Raw genomic sequence first — 12,659 nt, forward strand, 5'->3', positions numbered from 1 at the left:
TATCAATTCTGAAGGTACAGAAAAAGGAGATGAGGAGTAGAATAACACGTTAACATAAGCTGGAGGGAGAACAGAGAAAGAGTTCTCGACAACTCAATAGAACTCTTTTGTATATTTTTTGAACTAGGTGAGCTCTCCTTTTATAGAGATAGTTTGTAAATAATTTGGAGAAACTTAATAATTAAGTAAACTTAAAAATTACGCAACCCACAAATCAGCTCAAGTAACAAACGAATCAGATAAGTTTAAAAAGAAAGAAACCCACAAAAGTGGAATGAATAGATTAATTTGATATGAATGAAGAAAAGATAGAAAACTGAGTTGGATTCAAAATCTTAACACAACCAACACAAACTAAAATTATGGAAAGTGATGTCTATGAATACAATTCATAATTATTATTTTTATCTTTATCGGGTATTTAGAAAATTAAATACCACAATTTAAACACTACTAATGTATGTATTCTATTTTATGTGAGATCCCCACACTCTATTTTTTCAATTCACACAATACTAGATCAAAGTCTAATTACTTGGTGTTTAATCTTTCAATTTTCTTTAAACTTCACACCAATGTTCCAACAATCCCCACTTGAATTTTAAAAATAGTTTCATAAATAATGTGAAAACGTTTCTATAAGGTTGATAATAAACAAGGGTGTCGACAATGTAACGCCCTAGTTGTTATATTTAAATTATTTTGATTTATGTGGAGTCTATATATATATATATATATATATATATATATATATATATATATATATATGATTTTTGGGTGATTTATGTGGTGTATTATTTTATTATATGGTTTATTTAATAATCATTAAAATGAGTATGAAATAATAATTATTTTGGTGTTTGGGGAATAGAAATTATGGGGAGTTAAGTGTAAATAGAAGGAAGTTACAAGTAAGTGGGAAGTTAAGACAGAGAAGTTAGAAAACCAGTTTCACGTAGAACAAGTTTTGGGAGAAAAGCAAGAGAGAACCCAAGGAAGAACCAAGAGTTGATTTTGTTGTGCATTTATTCTGCAAATTTAAGGTAAGGGTGAGGTTTACTTCAATAGTGTAGTCATTGAATTCTGATTTTGAGTTTAACAGGTTTTGGTGAAAATTGGGGATTTTGGATTTTATGTTGAATTGTTGATTTTGGGAGTTGGAAGTGTGAATTTGATGCTAGAAATAGGTTCTAAGTACATACAGAAAGTTGTTTTATATCTGTAAACTGATTTGGGGAGTGATTGGAAGAAAAATGGGATTTTTGGGAAAAACCAGTTTTCTGCCCGTACAGAAGTTCATCGCTCGCCTCGCGAGTAGCTGTGCTTGCCATGGCGAGTGAGCAACTTCATAGCTCACCTCGCGAGCAGATCAACTCGCCGTGGCGAGCAAGCCAGTTCAAAACTTGATTTTTGAAATGTTGTTATAGGCTGTTTTGGGGATGGTTTAAGGTACCTAGATGATATTAATGAAGACTGGAACAAGTTTTAGGTTAAAAAGATGAATAGGGAGCTTAGAATTGAGGTTTGAGTGAGAAAATGTCATTTTTTCCCGAGAGCACCTAATTTTCACTCGCCTCGAGTTCGCCTTGAACTCGCCATGGCGAGCAAGTGTTTTTGTGAACTCGCCATAGCGAGCAGATGTGCTCGCGAGGCGAGCTGTGCATTGTTGAGTGCTGTTTTGCTAACATGAATGGTAGTGATTGAGTGTTGTTGTTTAAGCATAGTTATATTTAATTATGCATAATTCTGGATGGTTGAATCTCTATTGGTTGTTGATTGTTGTTGATGACTGAAATGTATGCTAACTATTGAATAATACATGTTGTTTAAGTGGTGTCACATGGAGTTTGCATTGCATGGTCAGTTGTATGTAGATATACACAAGTAGGTCCATTGCATATGCATAAAACAGCGGAGAGGACTCATGTCCTGGAGTACTAGTTGCTCAACAGCGGTGAGGGCTTCGGTCCTGATGAATGCTTTAACCATTCAAAAGCGGTGAGGGCTTCGGTCCTGTTTGGTACCACATGCATATTTGCATATTTGAGGAGTCTAAGGTGTTGTCTTAGCAGTGTTGTCATGTCATTTGCATGAGTCTTAGTTGTTGATTGTAATTGTTACATTGATGATGATGATGTTGTTGGTAAATATGTACATTGTATACATACTTGATAAGTGGATTCTGATGATGTTGTTGTTGCTTGTGAATTAATTATGTATATTTGCAAGATGATGTATTTGATGTTATAGGGTGTTAGATTCAATTGAAGATTTAATATCTATATTTATTGTTGTGAATCTCACCCCTTCTGCTTGAAAACGTTGCCCTTCCTATGGGTAACTTACAGGTGATCCTGAGTAGTTAGTGGTGGCTCAATGTCGTGTCTAGGGCTCTGATACGTGGGATGTGAATTATTATCTATATTTATTGTTGTTTTTCCTTCCCATGTATCAAATTTTGGAACTTGTTGATATGGCCCTTGTCGGTTGACTTATTGATGATTAGGCTTAATGTCAAGATGTTGTTGGAGACTTAAACTGTTGATGTTTATTAAATGCAAACTTTCCGCTGCATAATTTTTGAGATTATGAATGATGTCGATTTAAATAGTTTTATTTTCTATTTAAGGAATTTTGAATTTGCAATGTAGCATGCCCGTTTGGTGCTTAACTCTGATGAATAATTGTTATTTAATTACTTTTGGGTAACGGGGTGTTACAGACAACAACTTGAACCTTTGCATAGCGAGTAAAATTCCAATTAATAAGAGTTACTCGTGGCATTGAACTCAATCTCAGACATAGAACCTGCACACAACCTTTTTATGGTGTATTCTAAAATCTCGCGTGTTGATGGTCCTGCATGTTTATACTAGTTTTAACGAACGTTCTAGGTATTCTACCTCAAAATCACATAGAAACTGACCTTAGTTCCACATTCGTATAGGTGAATCTATCAAGAATATCTTATAGCTCTATACTCCACTTCATATAGAGTATAAATCTTCATTAAGAGATTTTATCATTTCAACCTCATGTTGCTTTAGGAATCATAACATGTTTTATCACTCCATGACTTGTTATTACTCATTGAACCAATTTCTTGGGATCTCTAGTCATTTAGGTCGGGTTACCATCACTCGTGATCTTTAGGCATTAGTCTTATCCTATTGGATGTGTTTGCTAATTTTTATCAGTATGTACATACTAGATCTACTTTAACCATTCTTTTAGAGTGTTGCTAGCTCTCCAGTTATTATGTGTTCGTGCCTCAGTTATCGTCTTTTATTATTGTAGTAACGATTCTCAATTTTGTAATAGTTGCAGTACTATCACAAAGAATTAACACACATGACAATAGTTTTTCCCACAAGGGGAGCTCGACTAGCAAGAATCTTATCAACTTGTTTCGTCATTAGTTTTCTTTAGCGATCTCTTATCAGATTCCATTTTGGACTGAGTCAATATGTTATGTTTCATATTTTCAAGAAGCAGATCCTCCAGTGATACTCAATGTGTAGCCGCTGTCCGCTTAGGAATCATATGAAAGGATGTTCCATTTTGTGTCATTGTACCATTCAAGTACAATATGATACTTCTCAGAAAGTAATCCTAAAGTCATCATTTTTTTTAAGACACCTCATGACAATAGCATGTCAATGCTTCTCACCTAGTCTATTGATAAACTTGAACAAGAATCTCATGACATAAGCAATGTCAAGTCTAATACATTTAGTGGCATAACCAAGAGTTGCCAATGATGCTCGTATATTCTATTTTGTCTAACATCGTCTCAAGCGTTCTTAAAGAGTTTTACACTTGGATCATAAGGTGTGCCCTTATCCGTTTTTGTAATAGCTCTTTAAGACCTAAATTTTTTTCTACCTTAGAGTAACTCACTTTCCTTCACACTAAATTATTCACAATAAATAGTCATTTTCATCTTTAAATATTAACAGATAGTTACAATAATCTTTTAATGTGTTCAAATTCTAAAATAGTCCTTAATTATACATTTCGTAATAATGTTATTATTTAATTTAATTTAATTTAATTAAAATTAATATAAAGTGACTATTACCTTAGTTTTTCTCTAAAAAAACAAACCTTAGTTTTGATGGTAGAGAAAAAAATAAATTAAAATGGGTAATTTTTAACTTAGGTAGGTAGTTCCTTAAAAAAAAAAAAAACTTAGGTGGTTGATTAATTGTAACCTTAGTTTGGATTATAGTTCATTATTATTTGAGTGAGAAGTAGCATAGAGTTTTTTTATTTTTTTGAGGGAAAGTAGCATAGAGTTATTCCAAACAAAATTGGAATTGCATAGTAGAGCATAGGAGCGAAGCATTCAATATGAGTTTTCTGTTCGGCAGTAGAAAGACTCCCGCAGGTAATTCTTCAAATTTTCACTTTTAATCAATTGGTTTTTTTTTATTTTTTTTATTTTCTCGTTGTGATTATGATTGTGTTGATTGAATTGTGAAAAAAACAATAATTTAATACTGGGTTGTTTTTTATTTGTTTTTCTAGTTTAGAAAAATTGTGACTTTGATTAGGAACTGAGTTTTTTTGGTTAATGGGTAGTTTTGGTTTTTTTGATTTTGTTAACAGAGCTTTTGAGGGAAAATAAAAGGATGCTTGATAAGTCTATTAGAGAAATTGAAAGGGAAAGACAAGGATTGCAGTCTCAAGAAAAGAAATTGATTGGAGAGATTAAGAAGAATGCCAAACAAGGACAAATGGTATTTTCTATTACTAGCAGATTATCCACTTTTCTATTGCATTTAGTTCGGTTAGTTGTATATTTTGATGTAGGTTGAATTATGTTTTATTCCCTGCAATTATTGTGCTTTTTGGTTTTAATCCTTGTAAGTTCTTTTGTTTGAGTTTAGTCCCTGCAAATTCAAAAACTATTATTTTTAGTCTATGATGTCATATGCGGCCCAATATAATACGCCATGTAGGCCGATTAAGTGATGTTAGAGACTAAAAGCAGTTGTTTTTTAATTTGCACGGACTGAAAATAAAAAACACTGATTGTAGGGACTATTTAAACTTTTATTGTATTATATCCGCTTTGGTTTAATTTGAACGTTTTAGTTTCATAATATCAGTGTTATTTGAACTTAATTAAATTTCAGTTTCAATATTCACTAACGGTGTTACTAAGGAGAATTTGTTAGGAACTGTGTTGTTAAGGGTAAATTTGTTAAGAAAAAATGTCTGAACAAAATTGATAATTACTTTTAGGGTTATATTATACAAGTATAGATTATTTGGAATTCTTAAGTAGTCTATGTCTGATGAGAAGTTTATTGCTTTTAAGGATTGTGGTTTTTAATATAGTAGGGTGTTGTTATTTGGACAGGTATGTAATATGTTTGGTCTGGTTTGAGTAGTTTCTGAGTTTGGTTTCAATTTGTTAGGGTGCTGTGAGGGTTATGGCCAAGGATCTTATCAGAACTCGCCATCAGATTGAAAAGTTTTACAAGCTTAAATCGCAACTTCAGGGTGTGGCTTTGAGAATTCAGGTTTGTTTTGCATAGCATGTTGTGTTTTCTTTGTCTGTAGCTCAACTTTGAAAATTTCTTCATGCTTATTGTGCTCCTAGGATTTTAGCAGATAAGTTGAGGTTATGTACTACTTTGATGCATACATATTATGTAGCACTGACACTTATGATCGAAGGCGTTACAAGTGTCTAACATGTGTCGGTATTGGGCACTGACATACGTGATTACATTCAATTAATTCATTTTCTTTAATTATTGTTGTTTCGACGTGCAAGTAACGTGTACGGTATCCATGTCTCTGTCGGTGCCTCATTGCAGATATATAATGAGCCTTGTGTATATACTTTCATTCTCATTCATACTATGGCAGTATCATATACATACTGCAAGAATTCTGTTAATTTATAATTTTTAATCTGTAATCTGTAGGATTGATTGATTTATTATAGCTTTTAAAAATGACTTCCTGAGATTAATTGTAGACACTTAAATCTACTCAAGCGATGGGGGACGCTATGAAAGGAGTTACTAAAGCAATGGGTCAAATGAATAGGCAGATGAATCTACCTTCTTTACAGAAGATAATGCAAGAGTTTGAAAGGCAGAATGAGAAGATGGAACTTGTTTCTGAGGTAATGGGAGATGCAATTGATGATGCTTTAGAAGGTGATGAAGAAGAGGAAGAGACAGAAGATCTTGTGAATCAGGTTCTTGATGAGATCGGAATTGATATCAACTCTGAGGTAAGTTATTATCATTCTTATTATTGTAAGAAAAAAGTTATTAATAATAGACTAGCCCTTTTTTGGATAAACAACTTAATTAAGCGCTTATAGCATAAGCGTTTATCATAAAAGATTTTGTATAATCTATTTCTATAACAATGGATAAAATAAAGTCAAATTTCATATAAGCTGTTTTCGCTTATGAAAATAAGCTAAAAATATCTTAAGGACATGTCATAGGTTGTTTCTATAAGCTCTCTCTAACGTCTCACAAGTGCTTATGCCAGTAGATAAACTCAAATAAGTCAATTCAAACAGGCTCTAAAATGAATGATTGTTCCCCTAGCTTAGAAAGAAGCTGTAACAATAATAACGGAGTGATGATGAATATGTCTTTTGTTCTACGTGCAGCTTTTGAATGCACCTGCATCAACCTCAGCCGCTGCACCAGCGGCAAAGAACAGGATTGCTCAGGCCGAACCAACGGGCAATGATGATGGTGGAATAGATGATGATCTACAGGCTAGGTTAGATAACCTAAGGAAAATGTGATGCGTAGGAATATTTGGAGAAACGTTTCAAAGAAGCATGAAAATAATAATTGTATATGAAATCAGTACGTGTTTTAGTCCGTTTTATTTTCAGGTTTGGAGCTATCTTACTTATGTATAGAGCAAAGCTAAATGTTACACGTTTTCCATGATATATATCAATTTTAAAATTGTGAATCTCTTCTTGATGATTGATATACCTCTTTTATCACATCAAACATTTGATTTTGCATCAATGTTATAGTTTCTATGATCATGTAATTACTAGAAATTCTTTGTGATACATAGATCTTATTAGAATTGGTTACATTTGCTGATCTGACTGGTTTGTTAGAAAAGGAAACGTAGATATATGCAGAGGGTATGGTACGGTAAGGTGAAGGCATTCAGAACGATTTTCTGTTATAATCTAAGTGGTTTGGGTAGAGAGAGAATTATCTCTTCTCTGGAATCACAGAGGGTTTTCTTTTCTATAAAACATTTCCTTTTCAATTAATAATATAAATTTGTTCTTTTCTTTATTTTTGTGTTCCTATCAGATTTATTCATATGTACTTCATAGTAGATAGCTACTGCATGCATCACAGGTTAGTTTTATACGACTTCTATGGTCCAGAAGGAACAAATAGCTAATCATAAATGAGGTTCATTGTAGAAAATTTTAATTAAATTTTTAAATTCAGAAACCATATGTGAGGAACAAGGAGAAAAGTTTTAGTTCAAGAGAAAAAAAACTAGCTATGTCATTGTCACTAGTAGGTTGCTATGAACCAGAATATTCTCAATCCTAGAGTCAACAATTTCCATAGTCCGATGATCATTATTTGTCAATGATCCATTTGGCGAAGTTACTTGATCAATCTGAGAGCGACACAACGGACATCCCAAATGAGAGGCAAGCCACTTATCAATGCAAGATGTATGAAACATGTGCTTGCAAGTGTGAAGCTTCCGAACGCTTTCGTCTTCTTGGAAGATTGTTAAACAGATAACACATTCAGTCTGGTTTATGCCTTTTGCAGCATCAGCTTCATTGTACAGAAATGTGATTGAATGCGACTCTAAACTCATGCAAGCCGAAAATTTGTCATTAGAAGATATGACTGTTGTAGGAAGACGTGATTCATGATTGGTAACCCTGCACCATCCTAACATAGTGAGAATGAAAAATGTAAAAGCAATTACTAGTGCTCCAGTGATTATGATCCCAGGGAGAATATACATTTCCTCATATGCTGAAAAAGCCATGAAAAGGAAAAGGGTATCTATAAATATATTTATAGAACCGTTTCATGATAGAGTTGACAGTTTCTATGAGCATACAGCAACAACCCATTCGGTCACAACAAAGCTGGAGATGATTAAAGGCATAATAATAATCTAATAAAGTGATATATACTTTTGGAATTTATATGTTTTGGAAAGAAAAAGAATGTAACTGGTATTTTGTGATGGATTAGGATAGAGCAATTGTAATTTTGTATTTTTTAGAATTACTTCTGGCTGATGACTACTTCTGGCTGTGTTGGCTGCCGTATAGGAGGTATCATTGTGTGTGAAGGGGATTCTGCCTTTCCTTTTTTGGTGATGATTCCTAAAATTCCATTGATTACATTGGTGGCATCTAATGAATGTTAGAAAGAAAAAATACTTGCATCTTTTCATTTTACTGTCTTTTCACATCTTAGTGCTCTTTTAATAGAGAAATGATATTTGTACAATCATTTTTTGACAATTTTCTCTCTCATACTCACATGTTATTCTTATCGTTTCTCTTCCCTTTTCTCTCTCCATTGTTTTGACCAAAAGAAGAGAGAAAAACATGGTTGTCACCAAAGTTGTCATTTACAAAAATGCTAAACTGCACGGCATTGTCGTGCTACCCACACGACTTTGTTTTCCACTGGGGCGCAATTTCATATTGTTTTCATTTATTTTAGGTTTAATAGCAGTTTTAACCCTCTAAGTTTCAAGAAGTTGCGATTCTGACCCCCTAAGAAAAAAAAAACAACAGAACCGCCCCCTAAGTTTTGCCCTTGTGGCAGTCAAAGCCCCCAAGACCAATTTTGACTTGGTCAACGCACACATGGATGCCACGTGTATTTTTTTTATTTTAATTATTTAAAAAATAATTTTTTATTTTTGTAATTAAAAAAGAATTATTTTTTATTTTTTAATTATTTAAAAAAAATATTTTTTTAAAAAAAATAAATAAATAAATTTAATTTATTTTTTAATTTAAAAAAAAACGTTGACCGAGTCAAAATTGGCCTAGGGGGCCAAAACTGCCACATGGTAAGCCTTTATTTTAATTAAATTTTATATAAATTTCAGGGGCGGATCTCTTTGGAGACCCCAAGTTGCCACTACATCCCTAGTTTTTATATAAATTTCATATTATACTTCCTGGTGGGTTTTGAACCAAAATCCCCATGTATCGGTCAAGCAATATTACCAACACACCCGTTTACAATGTTGCACATTTTTTAAAATTGTTTAAAATATATTCTTCAATATTTAGCATCCAAAAAAAAAATAATTCAAGATCCACCACCGCAAATATCATTTGCTACCTCATTTTAGTAAATGCATAAGGAATACACTTTCAAAACAAATTTATACAAGTGTCAATCAACAAAGTCATTGCCACATCAATTTAAAATTAAAATATCATTTAATTTTAACTATTCATGTCTATACTTACCCCGACCACCTTAACTAAAGACATCATTTTTGTTTCTTGAAACCATGCACGTCTTTCCTTATCCTAGGTGACTTTCCATCTTCTTCTCTGCGATACCGTGTACTCCCTCCGTTTCAAAATATAAGCAAAATAACTTTTTTAGGTTCATTTATTTAATAATGTATGTGGTTCATAATATAGACCACATACATCATTAAATGAATGAACCTAAAAAGTGAATTTTGCTTATATTTTGAAACGGAAGGAGTACTACGAAGATCTTGAAGTATTTTTTTTCAGTCAAACCATGCAATAAGGAACAACTTATTTGATTCACAATGCACATCATGTTTAAATCATTCAATGAAGAGTATTTTGTTTTGAGAGCTTCTTCTTTTTTTGTCAGGTGTTTTGAAAGCTTTATTCGGGCTTTAAATGGAGTTCCGCTAGTGAACAGTGGAATTAGATTGAATATCTGAGTTTGTTTTTTTCTTTTTAAAAGAGTACTACCTCCGGTCCTATTTATAAGAGAAATTTAGATCAACAAAAGTGAATATATTTGGACTGAATTTTTAACTAGATACATCAACTTTTGTTGATCCAAAATTCTCTTATAAATAGGACCGGAGGAAGTATTTTGTTTTCTTCATAGAGAGACCACCATACCATACAGTGGCGGAGCCCTTCATGGGCTGGGGTGGGCCACGGCTCACTCGGAAAAATTAAAAAATCAATGATTATAGGTCTATTTTGCGATATCTTATGCAATTTTGTATCGGTTTTATGTTTTGGTTGATCCAAATTCCTGCAAAGTGGTGTAGTGGTCCACCCGAAAATTTAAATAATTCAATTATAGGTCTATTTTGCGAGATTTTATACAATTTTATGTCGGTTTTAGGTTTCAGTTGATCCAAATTCCCGCAAATTGGAGTAGTGGTCCACCCGAAAAATTTAAATAATTCAATTATAGGTCTAATTTGTGAGACTTTAAACAATTTTTCAATAGTAATTTTAGTGGTCCACCCTCACATTTTTTTCTGGCTCCACCACTGATACCATACAAATCATTAAAAATCGAAATATCTTAACTTTTTTTTCGATGAATAGTGTGCATCACTTGGAAGTTAATATCTTCCGCTTTGTTATTATGACAATGACGAATGAAAAAGGCATGGAGATATGTATTTAAAGAAGAAAGCTCTTTTATCTACTCGGGAACAATATTTAAAAACTGATACACCACATGGATTGCCCTATTTTGTTGAGAGAAGGCTTTGTCGTATGAAGGTTCTTGTTGTTCTTGACGATGTCAATGATCAACAACAACCGGAAATTTTAATTAGAACACTTGAGATAAGCAAGTACTTTTAGATGTAGCACTTTTAGTTGTTATATTTCTAACGACAGAATTACAATTTTTTTTTTTTTTTTTGTAGGAACTAACTTACATTGATGCTTGAAATTTTTTCTTAACTTCATTGGCAAGGGAGTTAGGCCATTAGAAGCTTAGCTACCGACTAGTCGATTGCAGTTAAATCCAAAGGTGTTTGCTAAAATGGATATCTACAATACCTGGAAATTTATAGTGAAGGTTTGAATATTTGCAAAATAAGCTTTTTACTTGTCATATCATCAATATTTGGTCTCAAATATACATGAGAAAAGGTTAGACATTTTAAAAAGGCTTAATTGCACTTTTAGATCCCTATCTTTTCAAAAGTTGCGGTTTTGGACCCCTAACTATTTTAAATACAAAACAGCCCCCTATGTTTTGATTCTTTGGCAGTTTTGGACCCTCAAGGCAAATAAAAAATAAAAAATTTGACATGTGGCACCTCATTTAGGGTGCCACGTCAGCGTTGACCGAGTCAACAATGGACTGAGGGTCCAAAACTGCCAAAGAATCAAAACATAGGGGGCTGTTTTGTATTTAAATTAGTTAGGGGTCTATAACCGCAACTTTTGAAAAGATAGAGATCCAAAAGTGCAATTAAGCCTTTTAAAAACGGAGGTTTGAATGTAGTTCATACTGCATAGTGACATTGTGGGAAGAACATTGGTGGAGTTTCATTTTATGATCAATTCAGGTTCTTGTATTTTATTTGGATTTTGTTAGCTGAAAATAATTATGTACAGAACATTTTACTATATGTTGTTGAATAAAAATTAGAGGACTTTTCAGTTAAAGTAAAGTTGATTTTATACACCAATATAAAAGAATGTACATATGTTTTACATTTTTTTTTTTTTGAGTAAACGTATGGACATTTTACATGAAAGCACATAAGAAAAATTTAAATATTTTGATTCATCCTTCGGTAAAATATATATTTTGACACAAAAACTAAAACAATAAAATGAGAAAGTAAATTATAATTTCTCTTCTAATAAATGCACTTCTCGTTTTCCATGAAAGAACAAAAATATGTCTTGTTGTCGCATAGGGCCACAAAAGTGTTTTTTTTTTTTTTAAATAAATAAATGATATTCATTCATTCAAATTGATAGAGTTATGAATGAAAATTCGCTAAAAATAAAAATGATGAATCTGTGAATAAACTCACAACAACTATGTTAATAACATAAAACAACAAAGTACTAAAACCTACACATATGACTATAATTAAGTATCTGAAATATCCATGTCTCCGAATCTGCAACGTTGACGGCTTCAAAGTCATTGATTTGATATGCACTAGACCAAAGCTGATCTGACAACCTATTCTCATCATGCGTGACGTGCAGGCTCCTCCTGCATGATGTGGTTTCTTCAATTTTCTTCATTTCTTGACCCATTTCTCTTCTCTAAAATGTTTGCAGTGCATATACCTCAAGAGGTCATTTGACACATTTTGTAAAAAAGTAAAGCACGACTAAATGCCACCCGACAAAGTGGTCTAATTTTGGTGATTTAACAAGGTTTCAAAGTCTTTTTCACAGTTTCCGCTTTTTAGAGAGAATTCTTCACTTTGTTACAAAAGTCAACTAAAACAAGCATAAACTTCCCTAAAAGCTCACAAAATGACTAAGAAAATGATTCGTGACAAACTGTCCTCAATTATTAAATTAGATGATCTATGAGTCATATTAGTATTATCATAAGGTGTTGGATCCTATGTCCAAGCTAATTGACTATTCATTAATAAAGATAAATCCTATAATTTTACCATTTTGCCTCTAAGAGGGG

At 32.6% G+C, this 12,659-nt stretch overlaps 2 protein-coding genes across 2 annotated transcripts; one reads left to right on the top strand and one right to left on the bottom strand.

Annotated features, from left to right (window-relative positions):
- The first annotated feature begins 4,224 nt into the window (after nt 1–4,224).
- Nucleotides 4,225–6,966, top strand: LOC25500541 (vacuolar protein sorting-associated protein 2 homolog 1). Its single transcript, XM_013588981.3, has 5 exons — nt 4,225–4,390; nt 4,612–4,742; nt 5,427–5,531; nt 5,996–6,256; nt 6,650–6,966. Exons 1-5 carry the CDS (start codon nt 4,354–4,356, stop codon nt 6,788–6,790), a joined length of 675 nt encoding a protein of 224 aa, XP_013444435.1. The 5' UTR covers nt 4,225–4,353; the 3' UTR covers nt 6,791–6,966.
- A 561-nt stretch (nt 6,967–7,527) lies between these two features.
- LOC25500542 (RING-H2 finger protein ATL52) lies at nt 7,528–8,037 on the bottom strand. The gene has a single exon (XM_013588982.2). The coding sequence runs from the start codon at nt 8,035–8,037 to the stop codon at nt 7,528–7,530; it is 510 nt and encodes a 169-aa protein (XP_013444436.2).
- Nucleotides 8,038–12,659: the final 4,622 nt, after the last annotated feature.

This window comes from Medicago truncatula, chromosome 8, assembly GCF_003473485.1.
Source record: "Medicago truncatula cultivar Jemalong A17 chromosome 8, MtrunA17r5.0-ANR, whole genome shotgun sequence".
NCBI lineage: Eukaryota > Viridiplantae > Streptophyta > Magnoliopsida > Fabales > Fabaceae > Medicago > Medicago truncatula.